The following is a 17997-nucleotide window of genomic DNA, read 5'->3' as shown; positions in this document are numbered from 1 at the left end:
GGGCGGGGCGGTACGCGCTGACGTCATCGGCACGCAATACCTAAGAGGCCGGGGAAGGGCGGGGCCTGCGGGGGGGACCTGCTGCTGAGAGAGCAGCGGCCCGAGCCGGGGCCATGGCGAAGCTCCTGAGCTGCGTATTAGGCCCCCGGCTCTACAAAATCTACCGAGAGAGGGACTCTGAAAGGCCCTCGTCCGGCGTCTCTGAGACTCCAACTCCAGTCACTACCCCCCCTTCCAGCTCCTGGGTGAGTCGAGTTCTCCCCTGGTCTAAACATGGTACGGCCCAAGCCCCCTTTCGGCCTTTGCTCCCCAGGCAGCGTCCATTATTGAGAGTCGGGGGAGCCTGCTTGTCAAGCCACTTATCCGCCAAGTCTGTGCGCTTCGCACTCCCTGGGTTAAAGTCATTCCTGTGGCCTGACAGGCCTCTTGCTTTAATCAGTGTCTACTACCACTCGTTCCTTCCGACTACAGCTCCTCTCTTTTTCTTCCGGCAGCTCCCCCCCCCCCCCAGTCAGTGGTGGTTCCTGCCTTTCTCTGTTGACTCTTAAAGTTCCGGAAGAGATCTTGCATGGGTTCAAGAGCTGGATGATTTTACCGTACAATTCTCGATTTCTTTCTATTCAGTGTCTCTTGGTACCTCCTTGGGCTCCTTTTTCTCTTTTCTCCACTCCTAGCCTTGGATTTCAAAATGACTTCTTCACCATATCATGTATCCAGTGCTCTCCTATCCACTCCCCAAACTATCTTGGAGAATCCAAAGTCTTTGCAGTCATGCTGAGTGATTATAGGCTCTATCCCGAAAGTTCTCTTCCTTTCTATCAGTTGTCTTAAATTATGTTTACTAGTTCCTGCAAACTGCACACCCCAACCATATTCTCCCCATCAGTCTACTCTTAATTTCTGATGCCCTGCTTTACCTCTGAAAGTTGTTGTCTCTCCTATTTTCTCTAACCTCTCTCCTCATATACACATACCTGCAACCCATTTGAAACTAGGCTGTGAAAAGGGGGCAAAAGTCATGCAGTGGTGCTTTCACTTTTGCTTCCAGTTCTAGCTTCTGGTATATATATATATATATAAAATGTTCTGGGATGAAAGCAGCTTCAAAGTGGGGGTGGGGAAGAAGGGCTTCCTTGGATGTCCCAGAGAGAGAGAGTGAGTTTTGGAAACTGTAACCAGAGGACTTGCATTTGGGTTTCTGCAAGGGAAAGGGAAGGGCTTGTTCACGGGCAGGGTCTTTTAACTGTGGCCATCTATTTTGGCAGGATACATATTATCAGCCCCGTGCACTGGAGAAACATGCTGACAGCATCCTGGCCCTGGTAGGTCTGCCCTGGCATCTGAGGCTACTGCATTTTTTCAGACCCAGCTGCCCTGCTGTACTTTCCACAGCCTGGGAGAAAACAGGGCCGCTGGGGGTGGGGGGATGCTCTGGGCTCTGCAGCAGATTTCCCAACACACACAGAGAAACAGACACACTCTCAAACACACATACTTGGCTCTCCCCTTGGTATTTGCACTGCTTTCTCAGGGGCAGCCTAAACTGAAGAAAACGTGTTTACTTTGGGGACTATCTGCAGATGCTGAGTCCCTCAGTCCCCAGTGACCTGTCCTCCCTGGCAACTAACCTCTTTGGCTGCAGAGACAGCTGTGCTCTCTGGCAGGGTTCCTATGGTGACGTTTGTACATCTCTTGGGGACCAGGCCAGGGACTGTCCTGAGCAGGGCTGATTGAAAGGCATGATTAACTTGAGTGGAAAGAGAAACTGGCCTGTAAATGTGATACATTACACCTGGGGGTGATTAGAAGATGAAAATACAATCTGTACTGGTTATCTCAGCCACTGGTGGTTCTGACACATTACCTTTTAACAAATTTGAGCACCTTCTGTTTGTGTGGTGTTCATACACAGAATAAATACTTGATTTGATATCCCTCATGTTATCCAGTTTGCCCAGAGCCTGGACCTGGAATTGATAAATTGGTAGAGGGTGTGTGTGTGTGTGTGTGTGTGTGTGTGTGTGTGTGTGTATTGATTGCTTTTCTCTGTCTCTCTGCTGCAGGCTTCAGTCTTCTGGTCCATCTCTTACTACTCCTCTCCCTTCGCCTTCTTCTACTTATACAGGAAAGGTCAGTGTGGTTTTAAAAGTGATGGGGCAGAAAGTGGGCTTTTTCTCTACTGACTCCCTGTAGAGAAAAAGGGACTTGGGAGGATGACTTGGCTTCCGTCTTCCATCAGGCATCTTCTTTCTCTGAGGACATGACTGTTCCAAAGAGAGGATGTGGGGTAGAGATCGGGACTAAACTAGAAAGAGGAGCTGAGGGGTAATGGTGAAAGCTTCTCACATAATCCTTCTCCCCTCCCAGGTTACTTGAGTTTGTCCAAAGTGGTGCCGTTTTCTCACTATGCTGGAACATTGCTACTACTGCTGGCAGGTGTGGCCTGCCTCCGAGGTAGGTGGAGAGGACCCTTACTGAATCTGTTCATCATCGGATAAGTGAGTGACAAGTGCCTTCTCTAAATTTAATTTTTTGTTGGGCCCTGAGGGTGGATAATTGAGAATGCTCGAGGCATGATCTTTTCATTAAGTAAAGGGCTCAAATGATAAGTACAAAAAAAAAAAAAGGTGGGGCTGGGTAGTGGCATATGTTACAATACTCAAGAACCAGGGTTCAAGCCCTCGGTCCCCACCTGCAGGGAGAATGCTTTGTGAGTGGTGAAACAGTGCTGCAGGTGTCTCTCTGTCTCTCTCCCTCTATATCTCCCCCTACCCTCTTGATTTCTGGCTGTCTCTATCCAATAAATAAAGATAATAATTTTTTTTAAATATTTAACAGGAAAGTTTATTCTAAAATATAGCTAGATATATCCTACAACAAGTACATATATATATATATATATATATATATATATATATATATATATATCATAATAAGCCTAAACTGGAGGCAACTAGGTACCACAAATGACAGCAGGGGTAAATGCATTAGGAGGTACTTGGTAGAACACTATACAGCAATGCAAATCAACTAGAGCTACATTCAGCAACACAGATGAGTCTCACAAATGCAATGCTGAATAAAAGAAGCTGTCCAGATATTTTTGTGGTATGTTTATATTATAGTTCAAAAGGGGATCTTATACAAATGGAGATGCTAAGAAAAAAGCCAGCATGATTATATTTAAAGATGGATGATATCCTGGGAATGGGAGAGACTAGGATGAGGAAGAGATTCCTTGTGACTGAGCACTTGGTGTGGGTGATCACATAGATATTTGCTTTGTGTTTTTATTTTTAGGAGAGAGAGGAGTGTGAGGGAGAAAGACCCGAGCATTGCTCAGTCTGGCTTCATGCAGCGCCAGGGACTGAACCTGAGCCCTTAGATTTGCAAATCCTGTACTCTACCACTCAGCTGGCTCCCCGACCTTACTTTGTATTTTTAAAACTAAATGTATACGGGAGCCAGGCGGTAGCGCAGCAGGTTAAGCACATGTGGTGCAAAGTGTAAGGACCGGCATAAGAATCCCGGTTCGAGCCCCCAGCTCCCCACCTGCGGGGGAGTCACTTCACAGGTGGTGAAGCAGGTCTGCAGGTGTCTGTCTTTCTCTCCCCCTCTCTGTCTTCCCCTCCTCTCTCCATTTCTCTCTGTCCTATGTAACAACAACGACATCAATAACAACAACAATAATGACTACAACAATAAAAACCCTAAATGTATACTTTATATGCATATATTATATCTAACAATGAAAAGAAAAGAAAAAAAAAGCCATTAGGGAGGTGACTCAGTGCTAAAGAGCAAAAGTTGCAGTTGTAAGGTCCCTAATTCAGTCACCGCATCTACCATAGTGATGCTCTGCCCCTCTCTCTCTCTCTTTCTCTCTCTCTCTCAATAAATAAATAAGCACATCTTTTTTTAAAGCCTTTTTAAAAGAAGATTTTATTTGTTTATTAATGAGAAAGCTAGGAGAGAGAGGACCAGACATCACCCTGGTACATGTGTTGCCAGGGATTGAACTCAGGGCCTCATGCTTGAGAGTCTAGTGCTTTATTCACTGTGCCACCTCCCAGACCACATAAATATGCACATCTTTAGTGAAGAAATACGAACAAGGCTGGGGAGACAGCATAATGGCTATGCAAAAGATTTTCATGCCTGAAGCTCTGATCTCCCAGGTTTAATCCCCAGCACCACCATAAGCCAGAGCTGAGCAGTGCTCTGATCATTCTCTCTGTGTCTATCTGTCTCTCCTTCTCTTCCTCTCATAAAAATAAAACATTAAAAAAGAAGAAATAGAAAACAAAAGCATAGCAGGTGTGCAAAATAAAAAACAGTTGAGGGGTCTGCTTCAGGAAAAGGGTGGTAGAGTCCGGAGATGGCTGCAGTTGGGTCCAGTCCAGGCTGAGGATCTTTTACCTGTGGTGGTCTGCTTTCTGCTTTCCATGGATTGGGTTCCCTCAGAGAGGCCCTCCCAGCTCATTCCACTTAAGAGTAGCTCCTACTTCATCGTTTTGTCTTACTTTTTAGTTTGGGAAACAATACAGAAAAGCCAAGAGGGGCTGGGTGGTGGCGCATCTGGTTGAGCGCATGTATTACAATGCTGAAGGATCGGGGTTCAAGCCCCCATCCCCATCTGTAGTGGTAAAAACTTCACAGGTGATGAAGCAGTGCCGTAGGTGTCTTCTTTGTCTCTCCCTCTCTCTATCTCCCCCTTCCTCTCAATATCAAATAAATAGTTAATTAAAAAAATTTTTTAAAAAGAGAACAAAATAAGAAAGGGAGCTGAGGGGCTAGGCTGTGGTGCACCTAGTTGAACACACTTGCTACCATGTGTAAGGACTAGGTTCAAGGCCCCAGTCCCCACCTGCAGGGGGGGAGTCTCATGAGCAAGTGATACAGTACTGCAGGTGTCCCTCTGTCTCTCCCTCTCTTGTACTCCCTTTCCTTTTCTCTTTGTCCTATCCAAAGGAAAGGAAAGGAGAGGGAAGGGAAGGGAAGGGAAGGGAAGGGAAGGGAAGGGAAGGGAAGGGAAGGGAAGGGAAGGGAAGGGAAGGGAAGGAAAGGGGAAAGGGAAAAGGGAAAAGGAAAAGGGAGGGAAGGGAAGGAAGGAAGGGAAGGAGCTGAGGATAGCTCACTGGGTAGGACATGTGCTATGCTATGCCTACGGCTCAGGTTCAAGCCCTGGCACCCCAGGGGAGCATCAGGCACTAGGGAAGCTCTGGTGCTGTATCTTCCTCCCTCAAGTAAAAAAAGGAGTGCTAAAATCACACATCATGCGGCCCTTGGTGCCACAGACTAAAAAGCTTAAACGCTTGTGTTTTGTGATGCCTCTAATACTTTTTGTCGGTAAAATACTAAAGCATTCTGAGTTAGCATTCCCGCTGGAATCATCCCCAGTTCTTTGTTCCTTTTTTCCTAGAATTAATCATTGCATCTGGGGTGTGTGTGTGTGTGTGTGTGTGTGTGTGTGCGTGTGTGTGCGTGTGTGCGTGTGTGTGCGTGTTTACTGGCTCATCTTATGCATGAAGTCATGTCCTCTGCCACTTGCCACCTCCATAGCTGTCTACATGTTTATACTTTTACAAAATAGACATCTCATCAAATCTAAGCTGCTATAAATTATTAAGTACTCACATACTTCTGGGTTTCAAAATACAAATATACATACATATAGACATATAGATATGTATGTATGTCCTATGAAATAGGGTATAAACAAAATGTAGTATTTCCTTTCTTCTCCTTTTATTCTCCTTTTCCTTCTCTTTCTCCTCCTTCTTCTTTCCTCTTCTCCTTCTTCCTCTTCCTCCTCTTCCTTGTTCTTCTTTCTTCTTCACCAGAGCACTGCCTAGCTCTGATTTATCATTTGGGATTGAACCTGGGATGTTAGAGCCTCAGGCATGAAAGTCTTTGCATAACCCTTAAGCTATCTCTTCATGTCTAGTATTATTTTCTATATTTTGTATTTTTGGCACAAATGGCATCACTTCGCCAAATCGTTCTGCAACTTGTTCTGTATTACTTAGGGCCTCTACCCTTGGTGATGATGCATTTAAAAAAAAAATTATGTTTTAGTTCTTTCATATAAGATAGAGTTTCACATGAGAGAGGAAGAGAAAGAGAGATAGCAGAGCACCACTCTGATACATGCAATACTGGTCTGCTGGGGATCCAAAAGGGAGCTTCAGTCATACAAGTCCTATGTTCTACCCATTGAGGTATTTCCCACCTGTTGATTCTTTCTCTCTCTCTCTCTTTTTTTTTTTTTCTTAACCAAGCACTGTTCAGCTGTGGCTTATGGTGGTGTGGGGGATTGAACCTGGGACTTTGGAACCTCAGGCATGAGAGTCTGTTTGCATAACCATTATGCTATCTACCCTCCGCCCATGATATTATTTTCTTTAGGGCACTTAATCTCTTTGCAGTTTTCTTATTTACTTATTTATTGTTTTTCTCCAGTCCCTACCCTTAACCAAATTGTCAACTCCCTAGGGGTTGGAGCTTTTTAGGTCAGAATAGTATCTGGCATAGGACATCTTTCAGTCTGTGAAAAGAGAAGAAAGGGTGGGCGGCCAGGTTGTGGCCCACCTGGTTGAGTGAACATGTTACAGTGCACAAGGACCTATGCAAGTGGTGAAGTAGTATTGCAGGTGTCTCTTTGTCTCTCTCCCTCTCTATCACCCCCTTCCCTCTTGATTCTAGCTGTCTCTATCCAATAAATAAATAAAGATAATTAAAGAAAGAGAGAGATAAGAAAGGTTTAGGGAGTCCTCAGAGGATGTAAGCACTGTGGAGCAGAGAGTCAAGAAAAGAACTCAGTGCAGGGAGTCGGGCGGTAGCACGGCGGGTTTGGTGCAAAGCTCAAGGACCGGCAAAAGGATCCCGGGTCGAGTCCCCAGCTCCCCACCTGCAGGGGAGTCACTTCACAAGCGGTGAAGCAGGTCTGCAGATGTCTGTCTTTCTCTCTCCCTCTCTGTCTTCCCCTCCTCACTTCATTTCTCTCTGTTCTAGCCAACAGTGAGGACATCAATAACAACAATAATAAAACAACAAAGGCAACAAAAGGGATAAATAAATAAATATAAAAATTAAAAAAAAAAGAACTCAGTGTTGAGAGTGCTCTCATTTCAGAGGGAAGTGGAATGGAAGCAGGGAAGGAGCAGTCTAGGACAGGCACAGGAGGCAAGAACAGACCCAAGAAGCAGAAGAGAAAGGCATCTATCTGCATGACAGGAAGAGTGCTAAGAGGCACTGTTGAAGAGGGTGAGGATGGAGGAAGGGAACTTGGATTCAGTGAGAACATCATTATGGGGCGAGAGCAAAATCTGAAGCCAAGCTGAAAAATAGGTAGAAGCAAGCATCAGAGAAGAAGGCAGTAAAGAAAAAGAAAAACCCAGTGTTAGCAAGGTTGCATAATTAGGTTATGTCAAAGTTTTTTGTTTGTTTGGTGTTTTATTTTATTGTAGTCATCCCCTGGGGCTTCGTCACTCTTGAGCCACCTTTTTTTTTTTTTTCCCAGATAGGAAGGGGAAATGTGAAATGTAGTACTGAAGCTCCTTCCATTGGGGAGGTGGGGGCGGGGGCGGGGGCGGGGGGGGGGGGGGGCGGGGGGACGACCCAGTCTGGGTCATGTGCAAGGCAAAACTATCTTGCTGGCCCAATACAGTGTTTTGAGACCAGGAGGAGTAAATGTTCTGAAGGGGGGGATATCTCTAGCCTATAAGGGAGCAAAGTAAAGCATGTCATGATGGGATACATGCTGCAGCCAGTTTTAGGAATGAAGAAAGGGGACCACTTAAACCAATGCCTCCTCAGACGCTGTGCTGTGTGCTGCGTTCTTTCCCCCTCCTTTCATCCAGGGCCTTCCTGCCTATTTCCAGTTATCTTCCTGAAACTTATTCATCTTGTTGCCCAGTTTCCTTAATACTATTTTTTTATCTTCTCTCTACCAGGCATTGGCCGCTGGACCAACCCTCAGTATCGACAATTCATCACTATCTTGGAAGCAACACATAGGAACCAGTCAGCAGAAAATAGGGTGAGAGATGCCAGGTGCCCTGGCAGCATGTCCTCAGCTGCTTCCCCAGAGCAGTAGGCACCAGTGTGGCCCAGGGGAGGTTAGGAGGTGTGTTTTGCCACCCACCATACTGGCATTTGCTTCTACATCGTTGTATCTCTTCTGCCCTCCACAAATGAACAGTTGACCTGAGGAGTTCTTCTTCTTAGTGTGTGTGTGTGTGTGTGTGTGTGTGTGTGTGTGTGTGTGTTGGGCTGGGGTTTCACACATGTGAGACTCCACCACTTACCAACCCACTTTCCTATTCTTTTTATTTCACAGAGAGAGGGAAAGAGGGAGGGCAGAAGAGATACCGTAGCACAGCTATACTGGAACTTGCCCCAGTGTTGTGTTCACATATGGTGCTGGGACTTGAACCCAGCACCTCACACATAGTAAAGCACATGCTCTCCCAGGTGAGCTATCTCCTAGACACCACCATCACCACCACTGGTGATGGAACATTCTGCCGGCAATCTTCAACCCCTACACTGTACATCTGTAAGAGTTATCTATAGGTAACTCAGAGACATTCCTTAATGTTTTTTGGAAGAGGTTTTTCCTCTCGTATCATAGTGGCTCAGTTCTATAAATGTTTATCTTGCTGTGTGAGTTGAACAGCATGCTAGTTTTGTTCGGGGATGGGGCAAAATGGACAGGTATGTCCACCCTCATGCCTGGAAGCAAATTGGGTGCCGGGAAGGAAAGAAGCTAGAGCACAGTGTTCTTGGAGTTGTGCCAGCCCAACTGGAGTGTGATTATCTTTTAAGAACAGGCTTTGGGGGCCTATAAAGTTCTTGCCTGTAGCAAAGGGGTTTCAGGGATCAAACAGCCATGACTGCTATCATCACATTTCTGGCATTTACACAACCACATAATGATGCTCCACCACGCCACTTTCTGAGGCACTTTGCATCTACCCTTTCTGATCCTCACAACAACCGAGTACGGTAGCATTATAACCCTTGTTTATACATCTGAGGAGAGAGGCAGAAAGAGGTTAAGTGGCCCAGAAGAATCTCAGAGCAAAGAAGTAGCTGAGTGTGGTTTCAAGGTCTGAACAAAACCTGAAATTTGCTCTCCTTCATTTTGTTTGCCCATTGCATTTTGGTACAGTTTTTTCTGTTGCTCTGTCTTAGTCAAGTTATTTTTGAAAATGTCAAAAAACTTTCTCTGACTGAAAATTAAAAGCAACTCTCAGAATAGAGTGCCGGAAGTTCTGGGGGTGGAGGAAGGAAAACAGCCGAATATAAGACCCAGTTCCCACTGGCCTCAAATAGCCCGTAGACTGACGCAGTGGGGTGACCAGAAAAGTACAGATGGTCTGGGTGCCAGTGCCCACCCATAGCTGTAGGAGTTGAGAGGAAGGAGGTAGCTGCAAAGATGAAATCAGAGAGGGCCTCATTCAGGTGACTACTGAGGACATGGCTTCCTTCTCATGCAACTTTAGGACAACCTGGATCTGCTGGGAGATGCACGAATCTCTGGGACATTGTGTAAGGGATTCAAGTGGGGAAGGAGAAGAAGCCAACAGGTCCAGCCACCAACACGCACACACGCACGTGCACACACACGCACACATACACACCCAAGTACCAGCATCTCCAGCCACCCCTCCCGGGAAAAGCAAAGAGTGTTAAGTGCCTTTTCTGGAAGAGAGCAGACAGACCAGTCCAGATACCTGATAGAATATTTCTCTTGCTTGTTAGAGCTTTCCATCTGAAAGAACTGGGCGATAATTAATCTCAGTTTGTATCTGTGCTGTGTGGGGAGCCAGGCCTCTGGATTATGAGGCTGTTGAGATTAGACGGGTGGGCTTCCCCCATTTCTTCATTCCCTTGTCATCCCTTCCTCTTTGTCTCCCTATGGGCCACAGAAACAGCTTTCCAACTACAATTTTGACTTCAGGAGCTGGCCAGTTGACTTCCACTGGGAAGAACCCAGTAGCCGGTGAGCCCTTGCTCTTCCCAACTCTGTACCTACTCTTCCCTGCCCCACCTCTGTCCTCCTCTTGACCCTAGTGCCTGGCTTCCAGCATCATCTCCTCATTCCTAGACCCCCACCATCCTCCGGACTTCAGACATGCAGCTTGCTGTTCCTGACCCCATCCTCCCCTGCATCTTTCCATTCTCCAGGAAGGAGTCCCGAGGGGGCCCTTCCCGCCGGGGTGTGGCCCTGCTTCGCCCAGAGCCCCTGCACCGGGGAACAGCCGATACCTTCCTCAACCAGGTCAAGAAACTGCCTTGTCAGATCACCAGGTGCGAAGCCACAGAGAAGAAAGGGCATTTGGATTAGTGGGCACGTGGGGTGAGGGTTCTGGGACATGAGACTCCATGGTAAGATTATTGTCTTTTTTTGCTCTTCCAAAGATATTTATTTATTCATTTATTTATTTATTTTTAGTTGGAGAAGGAGGCGGTGAGACACACACACACATACACACATACACACACACACCACCAACACTGATGCTTCCTCTAATGTGGTAGGGGCTGGGCTCAAATTTGGGTTGTGCACATGGCAAAGTAGCACACTATCCAAGTAAGCAATTTTTTTTTTTTTTGCCTCCAGGGTTATCACTGGGACTCGGTGACTGTACTGTTCCTGGAGGCTATTTTTTTCCCTTTTGTTGCCCTTGTTGTTATTATTATTGTTGTTATTGCTGTCATTGTTTTTGGATAGGACAGAGAGAAATTGAGAGAGGAGGGAAAGACAGAGAGGGGGAGAGAAAGACACCTGCAGACCTGCCTCACCACCTGTGAAACAAAACCCCTGCAGGTGGGGAGCCAGGGGCTCAAACCAGGATCCTTACGCCAGTCCTTGTGCTTCGTGCTAAGTGTGCTTAACCTGCTGCACCACCACCCAACCCCCTCATTTATTTTTTTTATGCTATCTCCTTCACCCTGTTTTTGCTTTATGATTTATTTTTTTGGAACTGGGCAATAGTTCACTGGATTGAGCACACATGTTACCATGTGCAATGACTGGGTCCAAGATCGTGGTCCCCACCTGTAAGAGAGAAACTTCATGAGTGCTGAAGCATGTGTTACTGGTGTCTCTCTTCCTCTCTATCTCCCCTACCTCTTTCAATTTCTCTCTCTTATCAAGTAAAGGAAAAAAGAAAAAATGGACACCTGTAGCAGTGGATTCTCAGGCAGGCACTGAGCCCCAGTGATAACCCTAGTAGCACTTTAAAAAATTTATTTTATTTATTTTATGTGAGATAGAGTTTTATATTAGATAGAGAAAAGAAAAAAGAGTGCCACACTGGTCTATGTGCTACTAAAAGTCTCAGGCATGCAAGTCGCATACTTCACCAGCTGAGCCATTTCCTTGACCATATGCTCATTAGCAAGATAGAGAGAAGCAGAGCATCACTCCAGCATATTTGTTGCAAAGTTGTTCTCACCCATATGTATGTGTGAAGAAAAGACTCAGAGAGATCCAAAGTCTCGCAGGTGGTGAATGAAGAGCTGGGATGTTAGCACATTCGGTCTGACACAAAAATTCCTCTAGTAAGGTTTTGGGGAAAGCATAAAGTTTGGGTACAAGGAGGCACATCCTTAGTTGGAGTAGAGTCTGGTGACATCTAGGTCCCCTGAGAGAGCCATAGTTTCTGCACCTGTAAATAACTGGCCTTATAGGGATGGTAAGATTAAGTAAATTGTGAAGGATTTTCACCTTGTTGGGAGCTGAGAACATATTAAGTGGCAATTGTGAGTATTGGTGACATCAGAAGTATCAGCAGTATTGCTTTCTTTTTTTTTTTTAAGATTTCTATTTTTTTTATTTTTTTAATCTTTATTTATTAGATAGAGACAGCCAGAAATCAAGAGGGAAGTGGATGATAAAGAGAGACACCTGCAGCACTGCTTTACCACTCACAAAGCTGCAAGTGGGGACTGGGGACTGGAATCCAAGTCCCTGTGCATTATAATACGTGCACTCAACCAGGTGCGCCACCACCCAGCCCCTCAGTAGTGCTTTCTTTTTTATATATATATTTTTTAAAAATATTTATTCCCTTTTGTTGCCTTTGTTTTTTTTTTTAATCTCCCCACTGAGTGTCCCCTTGTTGTTTTACTGTTGTAGTTGTTATTGATGTTGTTATTGTGGGATAGGACAGAGAGAAATGGAGAGAGGAGAGGAAGACAGAGGGGAAGAGAAAGACAGACATCGGCAGACTTGCTTCACCGCTTGTGAAGTGACTACCCTGTAGGTGGGAAGCCGGGGGCTCAAACCAGGATCCTTACGCCGGTCCTTCTGCTTTGCGCCACCTGTGCTTAACCTGCTGCGCTATGGCCCAACTCCCTCAGTATTGCTTTCTTACAGTAGAGAAGACAATGGGAACTCTCTTTGCCTTGAGAGAGGGCTAGAATTATGAGCAGGTTGTCAGATAACAAGAAACAGGTGGATTGGAGCTTTGTTGCTACTTTGCTAATTGGTCAGATAACAGACTAACTTTGAGGTCTTATGGTGGGTAATGGACAGGACTGTACACTTTCCCATGTTCCCCATAGCTTCCTGGTGGCACACACCCTGGGGCGCCGGATGCTGTATCCAGGCTCTGTGTATCTACTCCAGAAGGCCCTCATGCCTGTTCTTTTGCAAGGCCAGGCCCGGCTGGTAGAAGAGGTAAGGCTCCCCTTGCTCTCTCCCCTCTGAGAGCCTCCCCCCCTCTAGCACAACCCCCTGGGATATGATCTCCTGCCACTCACAACTGGACTGTTCTCTCTTGCACTCAGTGTAATGGGCGCCGGGCCAAGCTGCTGGCCTGTGATGGCAACGAGATTGACACCATGTTTGTAGATCGTCGGGGGACAGCTGAGCCTCAGGGACAGAAGCTGGTGAGAGGGAGCTGGGAACCTAAAGGTAGAGTGTAGAGAGGGAAATGAGCGTTATGGGGATCTCAGTTTATAGCAACTCTAGGGAAGCACACACAATTGGAGATAAACTCAGTTCCATAGTGTCTCTACCACCCTCCTTACTTCCTCTTAAAATTTATATGTTTATGAGGAAGAGAGGGAGAAGAAGCAAAACAAAACCAGACTATCACTTTGACACATGTAATGCCAGGGACTGAATGTAGTACCTCATGCTTAAGAGTCTAATGCTGTGAGTCAGGCGGTAGCACATTCGGTTAAGCACATGTGGTGCGAAGCACAAGGACTGGCATAAGGATCCTGATTTGAGCCCCCAGCTCCCCACCTGCAGGGGAGTCGCTTCACAGGCAGTGAAGCAGGTCTGCAGGTGTCTATCTTTCTCTCCCCCTCTCTGTCTTCCCCTCCTCTCTCCATTTCTTTCTGTCTTGTCTAACAACGATGACATCAATAACAACAGCAATAATAACTGCAACAATAAAAAAAAAGGGCAGCAAAAGGGAATAAATAAATATTTTTTAAAAAATTTTTAAATGGTCAGGGTGATGGGGAGACCAGAGCACAGCTCAGCTCTGACATATTCAGTACTGGCAATTCAACCTAGGACCTCAACCATGCAAGTCCTATGCTATACTACTGAGATATTTTCTCAACTCTTCCCTCCTGGTGTTTTTTTAAGGAGAAAAATGGGCATTGCGCTGGGTAGTTGAGTGACTTAGATCATTTCTCTTCCTCTGAGAGCCCAGTTTGCTGATACTGGCTTCTCATGGACCATGTGAAATGAGAAGTTTCTATTCTTGGAAGCCCTTTCCTCTTCCCTGCAAAGTTCCCACAGACTGCCCTCCCTATCATATGGAGGATTTTCAGTCCCACTTTAGTTCCTTGCTGCCTCCTCTTCTAGGTGATCTGCTGTGAGGGGAATGCTGGCTTTTATGAAGTGGGCTGTGTCTCCACACCTCTGGAAGGTAGGCCTGTCACTCAGTCTTTATCAATGCTCCACAGAATGGGGTGTCCCACCTCCTTGGGCCTTACTGGTTTTACTAGGTTAGGCTTGAGACCTTTACCTTTTAGGGAGAAATCTACTCCCTGTTTTCTTTGCTAACCCTAATCCTTCCTCTGGACTGTGTCCCCAACTTTATTTTGCTCTTCACTCTGTTCTCTCCCACCGCACCCTCATATTACATCTCTCTCCCTTCTGATGCCTCAGAACCTGTAGAGTCATCTCCCCATTGTAGGAAGGTTTAGTGTTATTTGCTTCTGTCTTGAGGGGATGTTTAAAGCTCCAGCATCCTACTGTTCCTTCTTCTAGGGCTGGGTTGAGGGGTCAGGGGCCATGAGATCCCAACCCTTCTTACCCTTTGTTACAGCTGGATATTCAGTTCTGGGCTGGAATCATCCAGGCTTTGCTGGAAGCACGGTGAGACCCTCTCTAGAGTCCCATTTCCTAAATCATCTGGAGCCCTCATCAATCATGGAGTTAGGGAAAGGGGTATATATTTCTTTGGGGGCTCCCACTCACCTGTAATATGGCTGCCCAGGACAGGGAGTTATACCCCCTGTCAGTGGGGGGTTAGCAGGAGGGAATGAGGTGGATCTGATTGTAAATGGGCTGGATTCTGGAAAGAACACCCTACCCACTGCCTTCTACACCTTCTCTGTTCGGTGCAGGGTAGTTAGTTGCAAAAAGGGTCCACGCTAGGAGGCTATGGAAAGGAGCAGGCCTTGGTGCTGACCCATTCTTTGCTTTGCCTTCCCTCTTACAGGGGGTACCATTTCCACAGAATGAGGCCAATGCCATGGACGTGGTGGTCCAGTTTGCCATCCATCGCCTGGGCTTCCAGCCCCAGGACATCATCATCTATGCCTGGTCCATTGGTGGCTTCACTGGTATCTCCCTCCCTCTTATTTCCTACCATAGACCATTTTTGCTATTTCCTCCCCCTAGGAGGGCTGGGGAGATACACTGATGACTCAGGAGGAGGTGGAGGCTTAAAAAAGGAGAAAATGTAACTCTGAGTGGGTCTGGAAGAAAATACTATATTTGTGTATACTTTACATATCCCTTTACCATGATGCCTCATTATTAAAAGTAGTAGGCCAGGATTATGGGGTGGAGAGATCAAGGAAATGAATGATTCCTCTGCATATTGTCTTGTATATACAGTGATGTTCCCTTTCATCCTCTCCTGATAATGTTCTGGCCAAGTGTGTGTGTGGACTTGGGACAGACTTGGGCTAACCTAGTGGGGGAGGGTCAGCCTTTAGGGCCTCTGGGATGAGGGTGAGTTGTGGGCAGGAACCCCTTTGTCCTCACTCTTCTTTGTCCTGATACCAGCCACATGGGCAGCCATGTCCTACCCAGACATTAGTGCCGTGATCCTGGATGCCTCCTTTGATGACCTGGTACCCTTGGCCTTGAAGGTCATGCCAGACAGCTGGAGTGAGTATAGCTCCCACACCTGTCCTTCCAGGGAAGGGAAGGGCTGGAACTGAGAGCTGTTCTAATTGGAGATGATTTCCTTTTCTGTGGCTGGGGAGTAGATCACCCTTTTTTTAAGAAGTAGGATTGCCATGATGTCTGATGTCCTCTTTTTATTTATTTATTTAGGATAGAGACAGAGAAGTTGAGAGGTCAGAGGGAGATATGGAAGGAGAGAGAGACATCGGCAGCAGTGCTTGTGAAGTTGCTGCCCTGCAGGTGGAGACTGTTTTGGTTTCAAGATTTATTTATGTATGTATGTATTTGGCAGTGAGGACAGTGGTCCAGACTGTTCTGGGGTTTGAACTTAGGACCTCATGCTTGAGAGTCCACTGCACTACCTCCTGGACTGAGCTCAATTTCATCTTTCCCAAGAATAGTGGAGATATTTTGTCTTGGGCAAGGGATTTGTCTCTGCTGTTCCTTCACTTTCATCCCATTCTTAGGGGGCCTGGTGACCAGGACTGTGAGGCAGCACCTCAATCTGAACAATGCAGAGCAGCTTTGCAGGTAACGGCAGCCAGTGCACAGCATTTCACACCCTTCCCTGAACTTAATATTGAAGTACAAGTTGATAAGTGGCCACTGCTTCTCCCTCCTGGCCCCACATGACCCTGACCCAACTGTCCAACTCTCCAAATTCCCTGAAGCCCTGGATCTTCTTATGATCTAACTGCCAATGGGTTAATGTCTGGCCTAGCAGGGATTTTACAGTAACTTTGAGCAATGAGATTCTGAAATTTTCTGACTCTCATCCCTGGGTAAAGACTGGCTCCTGACCCTACTATGGCAGGGATGAGAACACAGCCTGGGGGCTGAGGTGCCCAGTTGTCACCTGTCTTCTGAGCTCCCCCTTCCTACCACACTGTCCTCTAAAGGTACCAGGGCCCTGTGCTGCTGATCCGGAGAACCAAGGATGAGATCATCACCACCACGTGAGTGCCAGGGAATTTCACTTTCCTGGATCCTAGGGACAGCTAGGAAGTTGCCCTCTCACCTCTGTCCACCAGAAACCCCATTATCCAGATGCACCCTCCAGTCCCCTTGGCCTCTCCTCCTCATTACATTCTGTTACCAGGGTTCCTGAGGACGTCATGTCTAACCGAGGCAATGATCTGCTGCTGAAGCTCCTGCAGCATCGGTGAGAGCATGCACGTGTGCGTGTGCGTGTGTGTACACAGCACTGAGGGAGGGGAAGGGGTTCGTTCAGACTGGGTGCCAACAGACAACTGGGTCCTGATCTCCAGTCCCCGGTGCCCTCTGTAGGTATCCCCGAGTAATGGCAGAGGAGGGCCTTCAAGTGGTGAAGCAGTGGCTAGAGGCCTCCTCACAGCTGGAAGAAGGTGAAAAGGGAATTCCAGGAGGCCTTTGGGGATATGGTGTGACAAGCCCAGCAGATTGCTGATAGCACTTATTTTTCTTCCTCATTAGCCTCAATTTACAGCCGGTTTGAGGTGGAGGAGGACTGGTGTCTGTCAGTTCTTCGCTCCTACCAGGCGGAACATGGTCCTGACTTCCCCTGGAGTGTGGGTAAGGAGAGTGTAGGGCAGGACAAGGGCAACGGGATGAACTCATGAAGGGGATGAATGCACAGGTGTCTGGCCAGCGTTATGAGTGTCCCCTCTCTACAGGGGAAGACATGAGTGCAGATGGAAGGCGACAGCTGGCTTTGTTTCTGGTGAGTTAAAGGATGGGATGCAAGCAGTGGGTGCCTGAATGGCAAGGGGGCACATGTGGATCTTGTGAGCAGGGGAATAACTGGTAAGCATTGGAATTAGCAGCTTATCTAGAGTGCAGGGTGGGATAGGATCTGGTCGCTGCAGTTCCATGCACCTCACCATCTCACCCTCTTTCCACAGGCTCAGAAACACCTGCACAATTTTGAAGCCACACACTGCACCCCTCTCCCAACCCAGAACTTTCAGATGCCCTGGCACCTTTAAGGACCATTGAGGATGTTTTCTGGAAGATTCAGATGGAAGGAAGGACCCTCTTATTTGTGATTCTCTGTGTTCATGTTGCTGTTTATAGTTTGTGGAAAGTGGGGGACCACCCCTATTTTTTGCTCTTCTTGCACGTTTCCTTCATCCATCCAACAGTACCTAACCTTCCCTGATATATACACTGCATTAAGTGGATGGATAATTCCTAATAATTAATAAAAAGGTATTTTTTCTAATGGCTGGCTAATTGTATGACATCCAGGGAGCCAGAGGCTGACAGTGGGGGAAGCTAGAATTCCCAGTAATTGAGTGTTGGGAAACTCCATCTCTAGATAGCCAACTTAACCCCTCCCATCTCTGCTGTCAACCTTTGGCTCCCGACCTGAACTTTCCTCATAGGTCTTTAAGCCTCACCCTTCCCTGGCATGCCTACTGTCACCACTGTGTAGTCTCCCTGCCCCTGCTTGTCCTTAAATACAGCCACTATAAGAGCCCATGGTTGTCCTTCTTGCTAATAACGCACAAGCTTTATTAATTTAAAAAGTACTTTCTAGGGCTAGAAAGATAGCATAATGGTGCATAAACAGTGGTCATGCCTGAAGCTCTGAGACCCCAGACTCATTCTCTAGCACCATC

The 17997-nt window shown here is 46.8% G+C and overlaps 1 protein-coding gene across 2 annotated transcripts; it reads left to right on the top strand.

Annotated features, from left to right (window-relative positions):
- The first annotated feature begins 40 nt into the window (after positions 1-40).
- ABHD16A (abhydrolase domain containing 16A, phospholipase) lies at positions 41-17597 on the top strand. Of its 2 annotated transcripts, XM_007537156.2 has the most exons (20): positions 41-245; positions 1266-1322; positions 2064-2130; positions 2368-2454; positions 7956-8041; positions 9936-10009; positions 10195-10317; positions 12580-12694; positions 12805-12906; positions 13841-13904; positions 14307-14356; positions 14703-14826; positions 15275-15379; positions 15865-15928; positions 16297-16353; positions 16497-16559; positions 16685-16761; positions 16850-16948; positions 17050-17096; positions 17278-17597. In XM_007537156.2, exons 1-20 carry the CDS (start codon positions 114-116, stop codon positions 17359-17361), a joined length of 1677 nt encoding a protein of 558 aa, XP_007537218.1. In that variant the 5' UTR covers positions 41-113; the 3' UTR covers positions 17362-17597. The 2 variants fall into 2 exon arrangements, with proteins under 2 accessions (XP_007537218.1, XP_060045449.1); XM_060189466.1 differs by lacking the exon at positions 12805-12906 and having other exon boundaries at positions 47-245.
- The last annotated feature ends 400 nt before the right edge of the window (positions 17598-17997 follow it).

Source organism: Erinaceus europaeus, chromosome 4, assembly GCF_950295315.1.
Source record: "Erinaceus europaeus chromosome 4, mEriEur2.1, whole genome shotgun sequence".
Classification (NCBI taxonomy): Eukaryota; Metazoa; Chordata; class Mammalia; order Eulipotyphla; family Erinaceidae; genus Erinaceus; species Erinaceus europaeus.
Note: the sequence above shows the minus strand (reverse complement) of the source record. Positions and strands in the feature narration are given on the sequence as shown.